This window comes from Centruroides vittatus, unplaced genomic scaffold (genome assembly GCF_030686945.1).
Source record: "Centruroides vittatus isolate TY-2023 unplaced genomic scaffold, ASM3068694v2 contig_1476, whole genome shotgun sequence".
Classification (NCBI taxonomy): Eukaryota; Metazoa; Arthropoda; class Arachnida; order Scorpiones; family Buthidae; genus Centruroides; species Centruroides vittatus.
The window spans coordinates 80,767-106,220 of record NW_027120915.1 but is presented as its reverse complement, the minus strand read 5'-3'; the positions used below and the strand labels follow the sequence as shown (position 1 = coordinate 106,220).

Genomic DNA, 25,454 nt, shown 5'->3' with positions numbered 1-25,454 from the left:
TTAAATTTTATTTATTTTATATTTGTTTTCAATATTGTCGTCATCACATTACATGTTTACTTTTTGAAATACTGTTTTAACTACAAATTATAAAATTTTTTGATATTACATTTCATTCTTAACTTTATAATCCATAGATAAAAGAACTATTATTTCAATATAATTTTACTTATGTATTTATTTTTTATTTTAGCTGCAGTACAACCATTAATTTTAAGAACAGATCAACTTGCTAATCTTGGAATTTTAGAAATTTCATCTGCAGTCAATTCCTTAGCAAAATCACCAGCTCCATCTGAATTACAACAACATAAACTAGAACCAATAACAACAACAAAATTAAAACAGTCAGTTGATATAAAACCAACAATTCAAGGTTCAACAATTCCAATAACAGCTGGGAGTTCTACTACTGCTCTTCATAATCATTATACTGATGTAAAAATTATATCTTTTTTGAATATATGATAAATATATTGTTAAGTTAAATATATATGTAATTTATATATTAATGATCATTAATGCCCATGTAATCTTAATAAATACTAAAATATTTTGCCTTCTAAATAACATTCAAAAGATTCAAGACCATTTACAAAGATATTTTATGATTATAATAAAAATTTTAATACTATTTTTATTCTTATATAGCTATGTATCTTTGGCTATTAGTTTTGGACTTATCACATCACATTTTTAGGAATCTGAACTTGGGCTTTTACTCTTTTTTTTTAAATAAATTTTAACTCCAATATGTACCTTTTGTGTTTTTTCCTTTCTTCTATTGGGGGTAATACATTTAAAACAATAATTTAAAAGATTTTCTCATTAAACTAAATTTTCTTCTTTTAAAATACAATCTTGTAGATAAATAGTATTGTAAATTTTTCCCTCTAATTTTTTACATAAATTAATTTTCACTGCTACATTTTCTTAAAAAGTAAAAGTAACTTTTAAGCCTTTATGTTTAAATGATTAAAAATTAAAATTATTTCTAATGAAGATGATATATTTCAGTTAAAAGCTCTGAAAAGACAACAGAGAATGATTAAAAATAGAGAATCTGCATGTTTATCAAGAAAGAAGAAAAAAGAAGTTAGTTTACTTTAAATTAAATATACTAAATGTTTTCTGTAATAATTTCTTTGTAATTTACTGAATTGAAATTTATATGAGATTGTATTCTTTTAGTATTTACAGAAGCTTGAAATAGAAGTGAAGAAATTAACCAATGAAAATAATAGGTTACGTGCAGAAAATATTTTTCTTAAACAAAGAATAACAGATTTAGAGAAAGGCGTAAGTTTAAATTTTTGTTCTCATTTATTACATTTTTTATTGTGTAAGAAATATATATTAATTATATTCAGATAATTAATATAATAGAAATATTGGTCTATTTATCAATACAAATATAAACATCAGTAAGCCCAATAGTTATATTAGAGCCAAATGATCTCAGGATTAGAGCAGGCTAAATTACTGCTACTATTAATAATTAAATGTTGAGTAATTTGCCTAGAGATAGGTGTTAGGTGCCATCTCTTATTACATTTAATAATTATAATTAAATTAATATTTATTAATTAATTTAGAATATTCTAGAAGAAAAGGATTGGCCTGGATCAGGACTTGAACCACAACTACACTTACTGTGTAGTATGCAAATGGGGATTGGGAGTGTATGGCATTCAAAACAACAAATAGCCCAGTATTGATTATCTATACTCTAATTCAATAGCTTTGGTTATTAGTTTATTGCATAGCAAATAAACTTTTATATATAGCCTGAAATATAGCTTGATGCAATGTTTGTGTTTACATCCTTCATGAATTAGGAATAAATTTATAATAAATGAATTATTAAAGATGCATAATTTATTTTAAAAATGTCTTCTTATTAATAAATAATTATATAATCATTATTAACATTATCATAAATTTTTCAACATTATTTTTAAAATGATGTTGAAAAATATAAGATATGTTAAATCGGTCTTTGGAATTCCAGAACACTTTTGCTACATACTATTTCTTGTTTATTCTTACTATATACAATTATATCATCATTTCTTGCTATACATCACTTAATTCTCTAAAAGTTGATAGTGAATAAATAAATTTGTATATAGTAAGGTTTGCTTTGTTAAGCCATTTGTTTATTCGCTTGCTTATGGCTTGCCTCTACCAAGCCATCAAGTAAGCAAATAACAAAATGGATTGATAACTTACTACAAAAGGTGGTGTAGATTTGAAATATTTATTTTAATACTTTAACTGAAGCGGCTTCAACTTTTTCAGATTACTTTTTTCCATTTATTTGGTATCATCTTTATTATGAATTAATGAATTATTACAATAGCATTTAGTGGACACCTTTTGTTTGTGTTGCTAAATTTCAAAATTACTTTTTATTATTTTTGAAATTGTAATATTACAATTTATAGAATAGTGCAGTGCAGTGTTTGCCAGTTTGCAGAAAAATATTTGACTGTATTGACAATGGCATAGTTGATTATAGGTGACATTTAAATAGTAATCTAGAGTTACTGTACAGTACTTTGTTATGTACAGTAACTCTAGATAAGCATATATAAAGGTAATAAATAAGCATCATAAGCATCCATGTAATAATTTATCAATAATTTTATTGGTCTGCAATGAGAAAAATATTGAGAAACACTGGAATAGTGTATATCGTTTTTAAAATAAAATAAAATGTAGCTGTTTGACAATCCATATTTGAATATTCAGAAATTTAAAACTTTATTTTTACTTAAATAACAATTTGAAATAAATGTTAATTAGTAGTTGATTTTGAGAAATCATGTAGAAGTTGAATGCTGTTGTTGTAGTCATAAAATATTTCATATTCATTAAATAACTAATAGATTAGACAGTGGGATGGCTGAGCAGTCAGGGGTGGCAGCCTACTGTTCTAGGGACCTGGGATTGAATCCAGACAGGTCAAAAAATTCCCAGGAATTTTTTGGGGAGTGGTCTGTCTGGATATGTCAGGCTCTGTCTCTCACCATCTGGCCACCCCATTGTGGACCTGGCTGAAACCATAATAGGCTTGCTTAAAGAGGCCCTAGTGCCCACAGGATAGCAAGAATTTAAAAAAAAAACTAATAGATTAAATTAGCTGGCATTCTTTATGTTGAGATATGAATTTATAAGATGTCAGTGCATAATTACTGGCAGGAGGTACACCAAGTTGTATGTGTGATCTCGTGATCTAACATGATCTTGTGCTCTTCCCGCCAAGAATGGCATTCTGTAACATCTACATAAGAGTTTATGTAATTTAAATAATGCAATTTATAGGTTTTAACTTTATGTAATTCATTTAACATTTTATATGAGATGATTCAAATCTATTTCCTGGAACTTATTTTCTAGCATCATTGTTTTACTAATAAAATTTGATGAGAATATTTCTAAAAATAACTGTACTGGTATTTGAGCAAATAATATGAGTAAATCAATAAAGAATGGAATGGCGTTTTAAATAGCCTATTTCAGTTTGATAATAATAATTTTTTTTTTTTTTTAATTTAGTTAATAACATGAATTGAGAATGTACTTAAGAATGGAATATATTTCACATTTTTGATATTCCACTTAATTTATATATACAAATAAAATATAAAAATATTAATTAAAATTTATTTACAGACTAACACACCAAAAGCATTTTTATCAAATGAAATGAAAAAGACTACCTGCTTTATGGCTATTATTTTTATGTTAACAGTAAATCTTGCTCCATATGGGTATGTGAATTATTATATTTTACATTTTAAAGAATGTTTATTTTTAAGAAATTATTATTATTATTAAATTTTTAAAGTAATAGAATTATTTGGATATCAATTAATTTTGAAAACATTGAAAATTATTTTATTAGAAATTAGAGTTGAAATGAAATAATTTAGTAATAAATTATATTATTACTAAATTATTTCATTTAAACTAATTTATATAGTAATATTAATTCAATAATAAATTATTTTATTGTTAATGGAAATAATTTATTACTAAATTATTTATTTTTTGAAAAATTTGTAAAGTATGTCATGAATAGCTTCCTAAATCAGATATTGACGTTATTTGAGTTTTAATTTATAACTTGGTTATTTTTTAAGATACTTTCTTGCAATATTAGACAAATGGAATTGTCACAATCTAATTGAATTGGTGAATTTAATGCCATTTTCAAAATATATAGGAATGATATTTTCATATGTCAAAATACACTGGTCAATGTTTTAGCTGCTTTGTGGAATTTTATAAAATTTTAGATGATAATTGAATGCATTTCTATTGCTTACTTATTTTGGCATTAAATTAATATGTCAATATCTTATAGGCATATAGATGTTCACTGGTAGTATTAATACTGTTAGCAACAAGTTTGTAGTAATAAGAATTAGTTAGTCCATTTGCTTGATGTTAATGAATATAGCAGCAGAATAGAGCTAACATAGATAACCTGTTGTTCTTAAAACAACTGCCTTACTCTATTCTTTTATCCATTTTCTCTTAAACAGCATGTTTGTATGTTTAATCTTTTGAAGATTTTTCTAGATTAATGTCTTCTATACAAAACTTGAAATTTTATGCACGGGTTTACACAAACAGATGATTTGATTGATGTTATTTTAAATATATCAATATTAAATAGTTAGTTGTTGTACAGTCAAACAGGAGTAGAATATGATGCACTAAAATTTCAGTAAATAAATAAATAAATAAATAAAAATGTCTTTTTGTATTATTTTAAGGTTTAGATAATAAATAAAAACACAATACAACTAATAAATTTACAAATATTTTCAGTAAAATAAATTTATTATCCTTATGATGATAAATTTATTTATTATCATATTATTATCTTGGAACCAGATATTAAAACTAATGTCTACAGTGTTTACAAATGGCAGTACGGCGATCTCAGTATCCAGTCAAACCATTCCTGGAGCTTTTCAATGCTGATTAGTGCGTCCAGGTGATGCTAATTCATATTGTCCCATTCAGCAAAGACAATCTCCTAGCATTCTTGAAGTGTGTGTGAAGATGTAGGTAATCTTATGGTTTATTTGAGCCTGTCTAAAGCATGCTAAAAGCAGTTTATGTCTGGGTAAAGTGTAGGCTATTCCGTTTGCTGGAGGTATTCATTTACAAGATGGTTATGATGACAATGAAAATTATCATCTGGAATACAAAGTGTGATCCATATGCTTGATGCAATGGCTCTACAAACTGTTTCAGGATGTTTTCTCAATAACATCTGCTGGTCATCAAATTCTGTAGAGGAATGAAAAGTGTCCTTGAGACTATAAATAATGCTGGCCCAGAATATAATCAAACCACCACCAAGCTGAACATCAGGAGTGAAGAGCTGAAGACATGTAGCACATCCAGGTTGTTGCCACACATCTTGTGTTTCATCAAGTGGCATTTAAATTCTTATCTCATTAGTGAACAGCACATTGTGCTATTGTTGTAAGTCTATACTTGTTGATGTACTGACCATCTGTATTTGGTTGCACAATACTATTTGTGGGCTGTGGATCTTGCCAAGATTGTCTGGCTCTCAGGGTGCATTATGTAATCTGTTGTAGATGGTCTGGGTTTATAGAGGGACTCCAGTGACATCCAGAAACTGGAATGGAACTCCCTTGCAATGTTCTCAAGAATAAAAATGACAGACGTTTATTGGAACTGCAATCAAATGTACAACACCTTTAACATATCCAGTACGAAGTCTTTAATAGTTTAAAAACGTTTTCGGCTGCGTTAATCAGCCTTTGTCAGTTAAACGAATAATAACATCAAATCCAATTCAAATTTACAAAAAACGTCGTTTGAAATTTACAAAAAACCGCGACTGCGCATAGACGGGACTATGCTACAAACAGAATAAAAGAAGAAATTAATAAACGGCAATAAATACAAGAATATGATGAGACCGTAGTAGGTTCCCTCTCTTTCCTGTGCCAAAGCGTAACGTTATTCGACAAGTGACTTCCAGGCAGATGATAGGCCATCCGCATCTCGGTGGTTGATGCAAAGTGTAGATAACTGCGCTTTATGTATCTCTATTTTTTCCATGTATTTGACAGCCTGCCTGGATCGAGGGGCTCTTATGATGGAGGCCTTATCCCAGTGCACCGTTATATCATGTTATCTAGCAAAGGTCACTAGGACTGTGCTGTCACTGCCACTGTTTACCGAGTACTTATGCTCTTTTATCCTCTGTTTCAGGTTACGTAACGTGGCGCCTACGTACACCAGGTCGGTGTTAAAACGATGATCTTTTATCGGTATCGAATATACCCCTGTAAACTCACTTGAGCGATCCCTCCTCTTGTCGTTTCTCAATAGTCGGTAAATCGTTGAATTGCGCTTGTAAATTACGTGCAGGTTCTTCTCCATGGCCACATTTTTGACAACCTATATTACCCAAGGCTTATAAGGCTGTCAAAAATGTGGCCAGGGAGAAGAACCTGCACGTAATTTACAAGCGCAATTCAACGATTTACCGACTATTGAGAAACGACAAGAGGAGGGATCGCTCAAGTGAGTTTACAGGGGTATATTCGATACCGATAAAAGATCATCGTTTTAACACCGACCTGGTGTACGTAGGCGCCACGTTACGTAACCTGAAACAGAGGATAAAAGAGCATAAGTACTCGGTAAACAGTGGCAGTGACAGCACAGTCCTAGTGACCTTTGCTAGATAACATGATATAACGGTGCACTGGGATAAGGCCTCCATCATAAGAGCCCCTCGATCCAGGCAGGCTGTCAAATACATGGAAAAAATAGAGATACATAAAGCGCAGTTATCTACACTTTGCATCAACCACCGAGATGCGGATGGCCTATCATCTGCCTGAAGTCACTTGTCGAATAACGTTACGCTTTGGCACAGGAAAGAGAGGGAACCTACTACGGTCTCATCATATTCTTGTATTTATTGCCGTTTATTAATTTCTTCTTTTATTCTGTTTGTAGCATAGTCCCGTCTATGCGCAGTCGTGGTTTTTTGTAAATTTGAATTGGATTCGATGTTGTTATTTCGTTTAACTGACGAAGGCTGATTGACGCAGCCGAAAACGTTTTTAAACTATTAAAGACTTAGTACTGGATATGTTAAAGGTGTTGTACGTTTGAATGTTCTCAAAATTACAATGGGCCAGAAGTGTCACATACTGGTTCTTATCAAAGATGGTTGCTTGTGGTTGATCAGTATAGCTCCTGTCTTCAACATTTCTTGTGCTTTGGAGCCTTTGTCAGGTCTGCAAAATATTACTATGGTTCCTTGCTATGATTCAGGTAATGTCCCTAATTTACAGACTTTGCTGATAAAATCTGATGATTTGTGAGTGATCAAAAAAGATGGATTGATGAAACATGAAAAGTAAAAAAATGTGTAAATGCAACAGCAATCTTGTGAGCATACTTATGAGGAGACTATATATATGAGACACCTTGATGCCCATTTAATTCACTAAAAGGTAGACCATGGATAGTACAAAACTTTGTGGATGTGTGTATTTGTGGTTACTACTTTAATTGGTAATTTAACTTGTGTATTAAAATATTTACCTTGTGACGTCACACCTTCCATGCTGTTTCTGCTGGAAATAGTGTGGAAGGTATGACTTATTATTTGTAAGTTTCAGCTCATGATGTAAAGAATTGTAAAATACTTGTTATTTAGTTCTAGTTCATAAATTTTTATTTGTCCTTGAAATGTAAATATTAACATATTCTTAGTTATTAAAAACTAAATTTAAATAAAGTTTAATTTTCTGAGTCTTACTATAATATGTAAATTGACATAGTAATTTAAAACAAATTTAGAAATTTAAAATGCTTAATTTGAATTTTAAATACTCCATGTATAATGTGTTCAATAAAGTTGTATATTTGAAGACAAAAATAAAAATTTTTCAAAAAATAAATGAAATAAAATATATTAAGTATTATTTTCTTATTAATAATCTTTTATTGATTGTAGTGTTGTTAGAAATACAATTTAAGGTTTTATTTATATTGATTAGTGCTCTTTAAAAAAAAATTATATTTATAATTTCTGGTGTTTTATGTATATTCACATTGTAAATCTTTAATTTAGTGGTCTTCTTCTTAGTACAAATACCCCTGGTTCAACTTCATTTGTAAATCCTCATCGAACTGGAAGATCTCTCCTATGGAAAGTAAATGAAAATGTTGATGAAGTAAATAAGCTTGATCCAGATTTTGTTGATGATTCTTTGTCAAATAATAATTTAACTGGATTTGAAGGAAAAAATATTTCTATTTGTCCAACTTATATTAATAATACTGAATCCTTAAGGTAAATATTATAATTTACTATTCTGTTTGTTTGTTTGAATAACGTTGATATAAACTATTTTAAAGTTATTATTTAAAAATTTAATCTTTTTATGTAGTAACTTTTAATTCAATCTATAAAAACAAAACACGGCAACAGTCTTTCAGCTTCATTTAGAGCAATATCACTAATAACAGAGACACCTGGTTTATAGGAAAGTCTAGAATAGGAAGCTAGAACAAGGAAGAAGAAAAATTGTTTAGTCTGTTCTCATTAAAGAAAACCACACAAAAAAGATTGAAACAACATTGAAAATTTTAATATTCTAAAATCCATGGGCTAATATGAGACAACACGTATGCTTCTTGAATAAAAAAAATATCAAATGACGGTGTTTGCACTGATAATTGTAGTGTTTTATACAAGGGTGTCTCCAATTCTCAAACTGTGTTAACTGTGCCTTGTACAACACAGTTTTGTGTTGTACAAGGGATATCTGTATTCACTTCAGTATAACACTACAGTTTCTGGTTTATTTTCAGAAAAATGAGTTTTTTCAAAAACAATTAGTGTAAACTTTATATAAACTGCTGACTATAAAAAATGCAACATCAAAAGGTAAGGAGTAGAGATATCAAAGTTAAATGTATGGAATATATAGCTTGTTACAAAGATTAAATGATTAAAAATCCAAGTTGGTTAAACTTCTGGCATATGAATTATTTAGTATTTTGTGCAGCTACCAAGGGCATCAATAATCACTGCTATTCACTCTGGCAATCAGAGGATGAGATGTCAAATGTATATTTGGGGAATGTGAAAGACATTCCTTGATATCGTATCAAAACTGCATGGACTGCATACAATTTTTATACAATACCAAATTTTTTTTGTAGTAGTTGGTGGTATCTAATATGTAGCCATCATGAGATCGTTGGCTAGATTTGTTTTTTGGGGACAAATCCAGTGAAAGTACAGTCAAGGAAGAAAAAGTAAATGGTGTGTCTATCTAGGAATTGTTGCATGTTGTCATTTTATTGCAAATTTCTGTGTTGGTAAATGGCACAGAGAAGCCTGAAGGTAAAATACAACCATAGGCTCCAATACTTCTTTGATATAATGGCCGGTCAAAGTACTGGGAATGTGTACAAGGCTTGAGTAGGAACATCAAACCTTGAATTCCAAAGACATCCATACCAGCTGTTGGACTAGTATGGCACTGCATTATGCATGCTGTATTGAGTTTGTTACTGCAATACTACCAAACGGCTTTACTCATTCATGTGCGATATTCCTGTCACCATTGCAGTTGTAAACATTTTTGTTGTAGAGTCAACAGTAACTGAAGCAATTGGCACATAGAAAGGGTGCTTTTGTGCTGCAGATAATATCTAATTGTACATGTGGACTGGTTGATGTGTTGAGCTAAGGTGTATGATTACTTAGAACCAAGTGCATGACAGGTCTATATTCTTGTTTGTTAGCCTCACAAGGATATTGAGATCTGTCATATCAGTGAGTTTGTTTCTCCTCTACCCAATGATGTATGGTTGCTTACTAACACTATAGTCTCATCACTATGGCCAAATTCTGTCCTACACTATCACAGATTTCTTGGAAGGCTAATCTGCCTTCCTGTAATTCTGCAATTCTCCTTCAAAAGCTGAAATCTGTTTTATTGTTGTCATGCTCTTTGTTGGAACATACTTGATCCTTTCTTCAAGAAAGAACTGTGAACAAACACAGTTATAGTGCTTTACATCAGTTCTTTGCTTAGTTTTTAACTTTTAGGGCACTACTGATACACATGATTTGCATATGGACTGCTCTTTTAATCATTTGCATATTCTTCCGTTCTCTAATCAACTTGTAGATTTTGGCATATCTAATAAATCCTTCTAGTTATTGCAAATTTTTTGTGGTCAGCAGTGTATTTAATTTTCCTTACTAATTATGTGCAATAATAGGAAATAGTTTTCACAATAAAGTTTTAGAATTTGATTTAAAAGAAAGATAAATGTGTTCTGTATAATGTAATTGATTAAAAAATGGTATGTTATTGAAAGTTGTATTAAAATTTCATTTAGAGTTAATGTTTGTTTCCATCTGGACTCTGATTTGTTTCTTTAGATGGACATCTTTATACAGTAAGAGTTAAGATATCAAAGATAGAAATTTTGGATATTTACTTGTTTAATTATAATCTTTTATAAATAATAATTGATTATTTATTGCAAATTAATACAAAAGCAAAAATAGTAATAAAATGAATATTTTATTTATCACAGTTATAATAAAGTTTTTATTAGATGGTTTTATATATGTGATCAATAAAATTAAAATTTGTAGTCTTGCCATTAACTGTGAATTTCATTACATAATTAATTAATGTATCTGACAAGAAAATTTGATCATTACTGATAAAGTAATGATCGAATAAATTATTGAAAATATAAATTTTCAATAAAATGAATTTTTATCATAAGTTGTCAGAATATATAAATATGATATTTAATGTAATAAATATAAAAATATTACATATATACAAAGTAAAATTTTGCTTCTGATTTTTTTTATCTGTTATTTTAACACAACAGAGAGAATTCACAAAAATTCACAAACATGGAGACACCCTTTCTTTTGAGACTTCACTTCTGCAATAAAATGCAAAAATGGAAAACAACATCTTCTGGCGTTCTAGCCAAAATTCACAAAATAATACATTTAAGTATAAAGTTAAAATATGATTTTGCTATTGTGTTAAAATGACATATAAGAAATGGAAGTAACGTAAGTTTTTTTTGTATATATGTAATATTTTTACATTTATTAAATGTAAATACCATCAGCCATATTTTAACTTTTTAATGATATTTAATAGTATGTATTAATTTATCTTTACTAATTATCATCTCTTAATATAACTATAACAGACAGAAATATTTTCAAAAAACATATTTTGTAGTTCTTTCATGAATGGTCATAAATGACATATATATATATATATATATGTGTGTGTGTGTGTGTGTTTAAAAATAAATTTTCATATTACAATAATTTATCATAATTACATTTATATTTTTTAAATTTGTGTATTAGATTAGAGAATGAATTACGTGTTTGGGCATTGAGAGTTGAAAAACAAAAAAGGAAAGTATTAACAAAAAAACCAAAGAAAGTAATGCCACCAGTTCAAGCATGGATTAATGAAGCACGTAGAAGACAATTAAAAAATGAATGGTTAGTTTCAATCAATTGTCACTTCTATTAATTTTGTGAGTTGTTTTCTTGTAACTATATTTTTTTTTTAAATAATTTCAAAATTTTTGAAAATGTAGGTTTTGAATGTTGATCTAACAAACTTATTTTTTCAAAAATTTTAAAATTTGTTGTTATAGTAAGTTTTTATTTCGAAAATGTTATAGAACTTAATAGGAACATCACAATTCTACAACATTTTTATTGAAAATGTTTATAAAATTTTTTTAAATAACTTTTTAATACATGATTAAATTAAGGAAAAAATGTTCACAGTTAGTGAGTTTCATCTGTTTCTTTAATGTTTATAATGCTTTCTTAAATTTGTAATACTTATTAACAATAATAGAGAATATGACTTATATACTGTCAGTAATTCATAGAAAGTTTTTACTTTAAAAGCAGCTAATTATACATTTATTAAAGAATATGTTTAACAATTGGTAGTACATGAACTATGCAAAAAAATTAATAAGGTAATTGCCTTTCATTTTAATTTAAAATTATTTATAGTCCTTAATGAATGGCCTTTAACTGAATTTATTATATCATAGAAAACTTTGTTGACTAATCCTAGAATGAGTTGTTATATGAGTGGTAAGCCAAATATCAAATGACTTTTACAGAAATAAAAGAACTTTATTATTTAGTGCATTATGTGGACAGTTTGATATTCAAATTAGAACATTTTTTATTGTATTTCCTATATACTATGAAGTTTTCTTCTGAGAATAATATCAATAGTAAAAAGCATAATAGAGAATATAATCAAGTGCATATCTTTGATATTTTGATCCTTGATTTTAATGTGCAAAAGTGTTTATCTAAACAATTATATGTATGTAAAAAACTTGTCAATGATGAACATCATTGACAATCAGTACAAATAGCTGACTTTTTAGGATGAATTATTATCTATGGAATCTAATTTTCAAAGCTATATTTATAATATCAAATATTTATCCTGTACATATGTATACCTAGAATAAAGATTTGTATTTTGAGGTAATGGGGTTTGGTGATCATGTTTATACATAAACATGAACAATCTCACCCTATTATTAATACCAACTATTAAACTTCTGGATTCTTTAGACAATGATTTTGTGAATATGATTTTTGCAGTCTGCAAATTAAAATTAATGTTAGTATTGACTTAAAAATTAATTTGCTGAGAAAAGCTGATTTCAAATGATTTAAATACAATGAGAAATATGACATTCTTCAGAACATTGTATCTGTAATCCCTATGCTAACAATTATATTAGTTTTATTTCTCACAAGAAAATAAAAATCTGTTTTGAATTTATTTCAGATCATGTAAAATGATCTAATTTTTATACAAATATTTGGAAAATAAAAGTTTTAAAGATAAGTTTTAGCTTTTCAATAAATTTTTATATTCAAATTAAGAAGAATAAATACAAAATCTTAAGTTAATATGTGTATTTTTGAATAAAATTGCAAAGTCAGATGAGTTTTACAATTTTTGAAAAGAAATTAATTTGGATGTGGAAATTTTTTTTTTTTAGTTAATTTCAGATTTAAGTAAATTAAGTATACTAGGTTTTAAAATAAAACAAAAAAAGCCTTTGATCATAATCTTTCATTATATTCCTTACAATTTCTTAAATAATAACAATTTCAATTCTTTTAATTAATTTTAATTATTAATTGAAATTTTTAAAAATAATATATTCTTCATACAGTTACAAAGGTTTAGTCATAATTTTATGTATTGATTATTGAGGCCTGCTAAGCCTTTAATAATTAGAGAGACTGTTTAAAATATTTTCAGCTAAAGAAATTTCAGCTTTTATAGTTGGTGGGTGGTTATTTTGTGTTTTCAAGAAGCTTAGCTAATTCTTTGTTTTTTTAGAATTGTACAAGAATGTCACTTATTATTGGAACTATTAATATTTTGTTTTGCAATTCTTTTTATTTCAGACTTTAGATTGTTGTATTTGGTAACCTTTTAAAGATGTTGTTTTTGATTCAGTTAACTCCTAGTATAGCAGTATTTATGATCCAAACCTGTCTATTTTTGACAACAGTTGGATCAAGATCACTGTGAGCAAAGTACTTATCAGTAAATTTCATTGTATTATTCTTTTTCATTTTTGCTCTACATAGCCACTAATTCTTTCCCTTCTAGAAAATACTTTTTTTTTTTTTGTTTTTTTCTTTAAATATTTTATTATTATTTTCTTTATAGCTCTGAAATTTTCTTTCAGTAGTTCATTAAACATTCTAGTTTTTTTGTCAAGATCTTTGCAGAGGTGGTCTCTACTGTTGTTTTGAATGTTCTTAATCTTAATGACCTACATATATAATGCTTGCTCCTTTACTGTTAATAGAAAACTTATTTTATTATTATTATTTTTTTTGAGTTTTTTCTTTGTCTCTTGCCAGATATTTGTACTTTAAAGTTTTTTTCTTGGCATTGAAGTATTCTCCACAAAGTGTCTTATTTAGTCTTTTCTTTTTGAATCAGCATAAAATAATATAAAATTGTCTACATAAAATTATTATTTTGAGAAAAACAAATATTCAGAATATTTTTTACAGTAAGCTAATTTTTTCCTGTTTATATTTGTTATAAAGTATATGTTAAATATATTTTTACTTTTAAAAATATTCTTTTAAATGTATAGAAATTAATATACATTTTATAATTTAAAATTATAATTTATTTGGTCTAAGGTACCCTGGCCACAATGAATTACAAATATATCGTTCTCCACAAAAATCATTTGATGACTTTTTAGAAGCAATTCATCGTAGAGAAGATACTTTTTACTTTGTTTCTTTTTCTGGTGTAAGTATGAATTTTTACAATTTTGACTTAGCAACATTTCACTTCTCATTTACAAATATGTTATCCAGTCCACAGTCATTTTCAAAGTATATATAAGAAATGAAATATTTTGATGATTAAAAATACCAATATACACTTCAATTGTCTTTTTTCATATCAGGAACTCATCTAAAATACACTAACATTATATTTGAGACTGTGATTTCAGTAAGTTATGCAAAGACAAAATATGTTCACTGGTGATTGGATAATGTTGTAAAAATAAGTATATTACATTTAAAAATTCAGGACACTTCATTAAAAATAGGAATGTAGACTATCCAAATGGTATTTTTTATCTTTTTCATATTTAACCGAGGTCATATCCTTAAAAAAGAAGTAGAATCTCAATGTTTTAGATGAGTTTCTGGTATGAAGAAATTAATGAAGACACTATTTGGATAGCTTGGATTTTTAAATGTAGTATGAAATATTTCAAATTTGTATTTCACTTTCTTATTAATAAAATCAATTATATGAATGAATATGTATAAATATTATAGTAAATGTCTAGCTATAGATAATTTTTTTCATATTAAGCTAATTACTTTTCTGTTTATATTTATTATAAAGTATATATTACATATTTTATAATTTAAAATTATGATTTATTTGGTGTTACGTACATGGTCATAATATATGATAAATAATAGTAAAAACTGTCTTTGACAAGTTTTTCATGCTACACCATTTTAATAATAAAAATAATCCTATAAATTGTGGAAGAAGAAAAAATGTGGCTTCTGTATAACTTAGACATTTTATTTTCCCTGCCTTTTATAAAGATTGCCTACTTGATTTGTAGAAATTGAATAATTATCATATGAACTATAATATTTGCAGATTACAATGTTCTATAGTAAATTTATGAAATTTTATTGAAAATGAAAGTAATAGACTAATTGTAATGTGCTTATTTAATATTTCTAATTTCTTCAAGACAGGAATCTTATTTTGATGTGTTATTTAAATAATAATTTTTTTTATTTTTTAAAACAGCCAATTATTGTTTTATACTTTTTAAGGGACTAAACAGTTTTTACTTTCCCAATTGTTATTTATACATAACAAGGGAAAGTGTTGGAATCATGTCAAATTTAACCCTTTGAGTTTTTTGCAAATCTCTGTGTTTTGAGCCTTCCTGAACCTAAAAAAGTAAAAAATACCATGAATACATGTGTATGTGTTGGCATCTATTTTGTTTAATATCTCATGATTGTTTAAAGATTAAGAAACAAAATTTGGCCTGATGGTTTGCATATGAGGGGCATTGATGCTATTAAATTTTGGTGATGAAAGGTCACGAGGGTGGGTAGATAGAGAGGGGGTCATGTGTCTTGAGAGGGGTAGGACTTAATGAAGATTTTATTTGTTATCAACATTTACACTTTCTTAAAATAAAACTTACCCCCTACCCTCAAAATTAAGCTTTTTCCCATTTTATAGTAATTAAAAATATAAAAACTTTTATAACAAAATCTGATAACAGATGATGCCACACACAATTTTATTTATTTCTTAACAGTATAAAAGTTTTTTTTAAATAAAAGTTTATAACAGCAGGGAAAGTTATGCAACTCTCATTGCTGCATTTTGTTTTTTTTTACTAGTTTTAGGCTGGCTTTAATAAATTTAATATACAGTTTAATTTAAAGATAAACATTGCCATTTTATAAATATTTAATAATTAAATTTAATCTAATTTGATTTAATTAGATTAATTTTTCTATTAATACCTTTATATTTTCTACATGTTTACACATATCTAAATATATAAAATTACTTGTCCTGACTGACTGACTGTGTGATTGATTCACCATTGCCCAGAACAAACTGCTGAACCTAAAGAGATGAAATTTGGCACACAGTTAGGGTATGTCATGAAAATGCACACTAAGAAGGGATTTTTGGAAATTCCCCTGCGGGGGGAGAGAGACCAGATTAAGGCTTAATCTGAAAAATGGCTTCTACTGTACTATTTTAGATGCGATCTTTTGTTTTCAACTACATTTAGTCTTCATTGAGTACTTAGGTGTATTAAATTGATAACATTTCAGACATTGTTATAAATATTTTTATATATTTTGATTTTTTAACCAAATGTTCGAACCGTTTTAAATTTGAATTTGTTATTGCATATTGGTTTGATTATAGAACGATTGTAAACATTCCAGAAAATTGATCAAATCAAAAACAGTTTGTTTGATTCTCAGCAATTCTCATCATTTTCAGTGGTAGTGTTATATAACAATTAATATGGTTGTTGAAATACTGAATATAAATGGTGTTTGCTTGCAAAATCCATGCGGGCGAAGTCGTGGGTAACAGATAGTACTATATATACATACAGTATAATTTTTATTATGTATATTACAACTTGAATATGATGGATAGTAAATAGAAAAGAAAACAAATTATACTCATTAGCCTGAAATTAAAATTTTATGATATTTTTAGGATCACTTACTGCTTCCTGCAACTGCACATAACAAAACAGTACGACCAAAGATGTCTCTTGTTATGCCTGCAATGACATTCAATGGTAGGTATTTGTTTTAAAATTTCTAATGAGTGTTGCAAAATTTTGGATGTCCTTTCCTTTTAAAAGTCATAATTCTGTTATAGATTTTAAATATATATATATATAAATAGTATTAAATTTCAAAAGTATATAAAATAAACAGCTAAAATAATGACAATTAAAAATGTCCACAAAATTTAAATATTCTTTAGATAAATTTATAGAAATCATTTTAAAATTTGTTTTCTTTTCATTGAACAAATAATTTTCTGTTGTTAAATATTCTGAAACTGAAATAAGAATTTTGTGATCAAAGTAGTATTATTTTTAAATTAAAAAACTTATTTATGACAGATTAACATTCATGTATTATCAAAATTTCAAATAATGAAATGAAAGAAATTAATGCTAATGATCAATGATGTGATTGAACAAAAATTATATGTTTAGAAAAAATTTTCAAAACTTTTAGACTAACTTTTTTATAACTTTTATAAAGATAATTAGTCAAGAAACTTTAATAGTCTATATTTATAGAATCTAAAGATTGATAGAATTTTGGACTACTTACTAGGAAGATGAAATTTTAACACTTGATTTTATAGATTTTGAAAAGTACATTAATTTTATGTACAGTACAGTACAGTACAGTACAGTACAATATTATATAGAATAATTGTATGAATTTTTAAAAAATTATTATAATAATATATTCTTATTTATTTATGGATTAGAAATGTTTGTAATGATAAAATATATTGGAAAAAATTATAATAAACATTTTTTATTTATATTTTATATTAACTTAACCTTCAAATGAGTTAATTTTAAAAATTCTTAATGTACTATTACAAATATCTTACATATATTGCAATATAATTATTACATCTTCTGTTATTTCTTATTTGATATGATATGATATGATATATATATATATATATATATATTGTTGATATGTAATTTGATCATATCTGTAAAATGTTGACATGCAAAGGATAGAAACTTATATATCAAAAAATTTGCCAAATAAGGTAATTTATTGATGGAATTTTAGCTTGAAATAATAATGTTTTTATTTAACAAATATAATTGTCAAAAAGTTAATGTATAGTTTACAGTTATGCAATAAGTTTTTGTTTTATGTATGCTTAAATTTTAATTGTTTTTTTTTTTTTTTTTTGAAATAAATGTCTATTACTGTGTATTAAATATTTTCTTCATGTTTTAATAATTATTCATAATAATTTTGGCAGATACAGTCAAGCATCCCAAGGATCATGTGACCATGATGCAAATAGATTGTGAAGTTATGAATACTAAACTTGTGTATGTAAAAGAATCAGTAATTCCACCACATTTACGTCACCATAAGAATCTTACTAAAAGTGATGATGATGTTTATTCTATTTATAAAACACCAGAAAAACAAAGAAAGACTAAAAGTATTAAAAATGAAAAACAAAAACATGTTTGAATACCATCAAATTATCATTTTATTTTGTAAAAAGTTAATCATCATACTGTCATAAGTATGAAAAAAAGAAAGAACATTTTTTTGTTTCTTTTGAAGTTAATGGTCTTTTTATATTTTTCAAATTTTAATTTTGTTATAAAATATATAAATGCATTATATATAAATGTTAAAATTGTTTTCCTTTTGTTTGTTTGAAATTTGATGTAAAATGTTTTTCAGTCTAATTTAGCAATTTTCAAAATAATTTTATAATTGCTATCATTTTACTATAAGCTATTTTATATTAGTATTATAAAAACATTGATAATTCTTCAAAAATAAAAACTTTTCAAATATTTTGGATTATTTAATACATTTTCTATTTAAATATACTGTTTGATCTGTTGGAATTGTATATTTATATGTATATATGTGTGTGTGTTTGGATGTTTGCTAATGGAAACTTAGATAATAGCACAATTTAATATAGACCCTATTATTTCATATTGAAAAACATAAATGTAATCATATTGAAAACAAATGAATGCCCTAAAGAATATAAGACACTAATATTTTAACAATCTGATATTCATAATTTCTTCCATATTATTTTAATTATTTATAGTTTTATAACAATTTAAATTATACAATTTGTATTAATAGCACTATATATTTTTTTTCTTATTTAATATTGAATTTCTTATTTAAAAAATGTATAATAAAAAAGTTTTTTTTTTATATTTTGAGTGCAATAAAGACGTTACAATTTTCATGATTTCATCTTATGCAAAACGATAATGAAACTGCCATAGATATACTAAGAAATGGTGATTTAGATTAAGAAATTTAGATTAGGTTAATACTTTAATAAATGTAAATATTTTAATTACATCTGAATTTAATCTATAAGTTTATATTTCATTTCTTAATTATTTTTAAATTCATTTTTTGTTAGAAAATAAATATATTTTTGGAACAATTAAAACATTGAATTGTTTTACTCTTAAATTTAAAAAATTTTTAACTCAACTCTAACATATGTTAAAATTATTAAATGTAGTTATTAAGAAATGAAATAAACTAAATAATAAAACAAATAAGTATGAGTTTATATTTAAATAACTAATATATATTTTTTATTTCTAATTATTCAAACTGTTTGATTTTTTATGATAGCTTGAAAATAATATTTTTTTGCTTTTTAACTATTGAATAAAATTAATTTATGATTATTATATTGAACATTAGATCTTAGATGACAATATATTCAGAAAATGTTTAGTAAAATTATTAGTAAATTATAGTTTTTTTTATTTTTTTTTTAAATACAGAAGTAAATATATATGATGTCTGTAAATATTCTTTGCTATTTTGATATGTTGTTACTCAGCACTACTGCAAGGTACACTTATGAAACGTGTATTAATTGAAAAAAATTCAAAAAGTTGTGTGAATATTCACAAAGTAATTAGTCAGGTTCAGTATGAACATTGTATTGGTATCATATCAATATTCAATCTGTTGCTATGTGTTGCTGAGCATTTCATGGTCAGTTTTAGTACAGAGATTTCTGATGGTGATTCCAAGGAACTTGCTACAGTTGTTTTCAATACATTAAGTTTTGTGTGTTAAAACTGGCATGTTAAACAGTTTTCTAATGTAAAACAATTGCCAAATGGCTTCAACATGCTCTTCATTTATGGACAGTCTATTAGTATTTTGTGTTCATGCAAACAGACATCATTAAAAAATTCTTAAACCAAACATAATTTACATTTATGACTTGCTTAGTGGAATCTTCCCATGCTTTCATCAAAATTCTCATTGTACTGTGATGACAGTTTTTTTTTAAATTGAGAGACAAAGTGCTTTCTCTGGCCTTCATTTCATGTTCCCTTATTGACAAATGCACCACTATCTGATAGCAAAACAATTTAGTACAAAACAATCTTGTACAAACTAAGAGTTGTTCATTCATATAATTTCTATCTAAACCATTAATGGAACCATTGATTACAAACACTTCACACCTCTTATACTTACTCCAGCACAAAATTTAATGACTGTTTTTATTCAAAACAGTTACTTATACCAATTGCAAGTAATAAAATATCAAATTAGAACATTTATGAACAACTATTGTTCATATATCATATATATATCCTACATACATGTATGTATCTATATATGTATTTATTGGAATTTATATATTATAGACTTATATTTAAGTACTATTTTTATATATAAGATTGCTTTCTGTAATTATTATGTGATTAATTTCTAAATTAATATAATTATAATTAGTGAGTAGTATCTGTTATAAAGGACAAAATTGAAGCATATCATATAGCTCATTTATTTTTACTCAATTGTTTATCATCAGTCATTTTCAAATTTTTGTCAATATATTTCAAGTAAAAACTTAAAAAATTGTTACTTTGATTGATTATTCAATAAAAATTTTTGTAAATAAATTAATTAATAATCTTTACCAGACATTCTTTCTGTTATATTGCATTTTGCTCCTTCTAAAATCTGTATTTCTATTCATTATTATTTTTATTAATACTGTTCTTATTGTCTAAACTTATAAATTTCAATATAATAAATTTATTAGTTAAGGAATTTAATCTAAATTATACACTAATGTATAATTTAGTGTATAATGTAGGCATTCTTTTAAAATAAATCAAATACAAAAACATTATGTAGATATTTAATTTCTTTTAAATTTAAAAAATTCAATTATAAAATACAGTAAACCCCTCTCTAATGCAGACTAGTGGGAAGTGAAGGTCATCCAAGTATACAAAAATCTTTATAGAGTTTTACTCCAGTAATTTACAGTACAGTACAGTAATTTATTACAATCATCTCTGTACAGAAGTTTACTGAGCAGAGATGATACTGCAAAATTCATTATTAGACAAAATGAGCTTAAATTTTTTGACATTATAGTGGACTGCAATATACAGTCTTTAGTAACTTACTGGCTACAGTAATATAATGCACAGTATTGTGAGGACTTCTGTATATTGAAAACAGTCATTAATTATAACATTTCTATTGTCAAGACATTTTAAATTAATTTCAAGTTAGCAGGGATTTACTGTATATGCTTTACACTTATAATTAGGTTTACATTATGAATTTTGTTTTTATACATGATATATATATATATATACATACATACATACATACACATAGTAACCACTCATTATTTTGTGCATATCAGAAGACTTAAATGAATGATATATGAGGGTGAGTCAAAAAAAGAGTGAGAATGAATTTATTACTCACAAAATACATTAGGCAGGGTCCAGCTTGATATGTTCTTTTTCAAAATAGTCCCTATTAATTGTATGCACTTAGCTCAACTTGTCTGTCAGTTAGCTCATGTTCAGAACCACCTCTAACTTCCTCAGAATGGCCATTGATAGCTGAAACACTGGCCCCCCCATAGCTACAAGTTCAGATGCAGGAACAAAAAACATTCACAGGGAGTAAGGTCCAGGCTGTATAAAGAGTGCAGCACACATTTGCTGTTTGATAGTTTGATGCACATTTCTCATGGTCAAAGAAGGCCAAAATTTTTCAATTTTTTGTGGGAAAGATAATGATCATTTCCTTTGACTACAGTAGAATGGTTTACCCTGAAGTGCCACTGCATACAATAGTTACTGGACAGTATCATATGAGAGTTTTGAAGACCATGGTCAAACACATCTGATGGAAAAGCCCTGAGCTGTATCCACCATGATGCATTGTGAAAGTTCCTTTTTGTGAGCTGTATTTTGTACAATAGTAGTTTAAGTCATTAATTGGAATAAAATAACATTTTTTTTCCAATAAAAATTCAATGACAACTGATTTTTTAAAAATTATTTGTTAAAGTGCTTTTATATTTAGAAAAAAACAACACTGTGATATATCCAAATGAGTGACATTATGAGAGGTTACTGTGTATATAAATATATAGATAGAGCTAGACTTTGTATCATTAAAGTTTAATTTCATTCTATTACATTCATTTTCAAAATATTTTAATTTTGATGTAATTAAACTTAAATTGATATACATTAATTGGTACAGACTTTAAAAAACATTCTCTAATTGAAATTTATGGTATTGATTATTGCAAAAATATTTTTTTTTAAAAATTTGGTTAGTAAATATATTTTTTAATTACAAATATTATTATTAAAATACTATTTAAAACTGTGTCTTTGTCTTTGAAATAATGTACATTTTCATATTAGTTTTATGCTAGTTTTAATGAATAGATGATTTCAACTTGATATGGAAGTTCAACCTTGCTCAAATAGATTAAAATATATATATATATTTAAAGCAGTAAAAAATTAATTTATTTAAGGATTGAAATAAATTCTATCAGTATTATATTTCTTGTATTTTTGAAAGAATTATTCTATAACAATATATTCTGAATAATGATAAATTTTGCATTTTAAATAGGTGGAATGAAGATAGTGATATCATTCTTCCATAAATGTTTTTAATCCAATTAGTAGAAAGTTTTTCATATACAAATGGAAAAATGATTTGTGTTTGAAAGTCTACTTCTCCATTTGTAAGTAAATGTAAATATGAATGATTGTATAAGTTTAGAAAAATTATCTGATGCCTATATTATTATTACCTAAAAAGACAAAAATCAACAATTGAACTGTTACAAGCAATGTTCCCTCTAATTTTTTTTTTGTAGCTGAGTGGAACATGTACTTCTCTGAGCAAAAAGAACTTTTGCTGAGCAGATTCTGAACAAAAAATTTTTCTGAGCATATATATATAAAATCTTATTTTTTCCTATAAAAATTAAAATAATTACTGTAATTATAAAGTAGAGATTAAAATTTATTTTTAAACATAATTTCATGCAAAATATTATCTTTTCTCAATGTCTTAATGTATTCAATCGAAATATACGTATCAATAATCATGTTGCAGACAGAGTGATAAATAAGTAAACAACAATTCAAATCAGTGTGCATGCTCGCCTGTGCGGCACATAAATTCTCGTGCGCGGCAACGATTTGAACAGTGCGCGGCCGCGCAGCTTAGAGGGTTACAAGATTTTCAAAAAGCTAGAAAGCTTTTCTTTTTGTATTAGATTAAAAACGTTTTTTAGGATTTCATTTTCAATTTTAATAAATTACATAGAAATTGAAGTAAGGCAGAAGTAAATATTGTGTTGTAGGTGAAAATATTAGTGTCTAATTTTCTTTCATTTATTGATGGGCAAACAATAAAAATCAGCAAGTTGTAATTGAGTAATAGACAAAAGTTTATTTGTGAATGTGACAAGTTTATATAATAATAAATTATACTTTTGTTTTATTATCCATGAAATAATCTGAATTACTTTTTATTAAATCATTTAATTAGATAATTATTATTAAATTATAATAAAATTTTAATTTAGTAGAATGATTTTAAATGATAATAGATTAAAATGAAAAAAATATTTAATTCCTAGCTTTTAAATTCTTTTCTGTACGTGTTTTACAAATTGTAATTTGCACCGAATATGCAATTTGTAAATATGTATTCATTCACGTATGTTTGAAAGAGTGAGTATTTTATCAATGTTGAAAATATTTTAAAATCACATTAAATCATAGTAAACAACATTTTATCTTATCTTAACTACAATAATTATTGTATTTGTATTAATATTTTTAGACCAATTAAAATCTCAGAAATTCTGAAAATAACCACCCCAATTACAAATTAATATGAAAAATACATAACATGATTAATTCTTATAAGATTGCTAAATGTGCAATGTTAAAATACACAATTGCATCTAAATGTTAAAACACTATGAAATGATAAAGATTACATTCTATTTTACAACTTTTTATATGTATTTAATCATTAGCATTTTCATTCCATTTTAAAATTGTATATATTGTAACTAATTTATGACAAAGGATTTATAATAATATAAATGCATATTATTTGTCATAAATATTTAAAATATATAAGTATTTCAATTTCTTACCATTTGAAACAGTGAAAAAATAATTGTATAACATGAAAACAAGATGAGTTAAAAGTTCCTAGGATTCATATTGAATTTCTAGGATTTTTATGCACTATTTATATTGTAATAAAATAGCAGACTATACATTATTTTGTTTCACGTTTAAAATCAAAAGTGTTTTGAGAATACAAATAATTTTAGTTAATTATAATTAAGGTTAGTTTGAAAGATATAATCAAATTTCTATATAATGAACATTCAGTAAAATCATATTTAATGAATTGTTTCAACATTTTGAATTGTGTGAAATTTCATTTAAAATAACTTTCATTTATTAAAACTTCCAGTTAACAAAATACTTTGAATGATTTAGATTTCATTTGTCCAAATAATTGACTTGTATATTTTTTAAATCAATTTTTCTAATAAAAATTCTATTTTCTATATTAGCACAGTAATTGGAATAATTTTCATTCTGAAATGCATTTAAATAAAAATATAAGTTGAAATTCAAATTTTGACATCCTTTTTATTAACTTCCTACCATTAAAGGTAAACAGCTAAATAAGTAAACCAATGAAATAATCCATTTCATACTGTATGAAAGGACTTCGAGTGCATTGCCAGTAAGTTAAACTGCTGAAGGTCAAAGACAACAAAATGGCTCAGAAATCAGATATTTTACTGTTTATAAATACTGTCTTTATTTAAGTCAAAACGTTTGTTTACTCAAAAATGATACAAAAATTGCAGCTAATGTTATAAAAATTACAATACTAGGTGTAGCTGATGACATGTATTTCCCACTCTAAAAATTTTATAAATACTTTGTTATTTGTGACAGCCATCTTAAATTAGTTTTCAGATCTTCCAAACTTTATTACACTAATACTATAAAGTCTTTTAATAGTCTTTTTAAGCAGCTTTATCAGGCAATGCATTCTGTCATTGGTGTGCTTGCTTAGAAGCCTTGTAAGCTACTATATTGCACTGTTACATATGTAA

General features: G+C 26.1%; 1 protein-coding gene across 1 annotated transcript in view; it reads left to right on the top strand.

The window, feature by feature from the left end:
- LOC136968407 (cyclic AMP-dependent transcription factor ATF-6 alpha-like) overlaps window positions 1-19,517 on the top strand; it is a 32,505-nt gene extending 12,988 nt beyond the window's left edge. Inside the window, exons 5-13 of the mRNA XM_067262423.1 lie at window positions 194-438; window positions 1,018-1,095; window positions 1,192-1,299; window positions 3,679-3,776; window positions 8,153-8,374; window positions 11,453-11,593; window positions 14,315-14,429; window positions 16,926-17,010; window positions 18,243-19,517. Coding sequence (XP_067118524.1) covers window positions 194-438; window positions 1,018-1,095; window positions 1,192-1,299; window positions 3,679-3,776; window positions 8,153-8,374; window positions 11,453-11,593; window positions 14,315-14,429; window positions 16,926-17,010; window positions 18,243-18,463 — 1,313 coding nt within the window. The 3' untranslated portion in view covers window positions 18,464-19,517. The remainder of the gene's footprint in view (window positions 1-193; window positions 439-1,017; window positions 1,096-1,191; window positions 1,300-3,678; window positions 3,777-8,152; window positions 8,375-11,452; window positions 11,594-14,314; window positions 14,430-16,925; window positions 17,011-18,242) is intronic.
- Window positions 19,518-25,454: the final 5,937 nt, after the last annotated feature.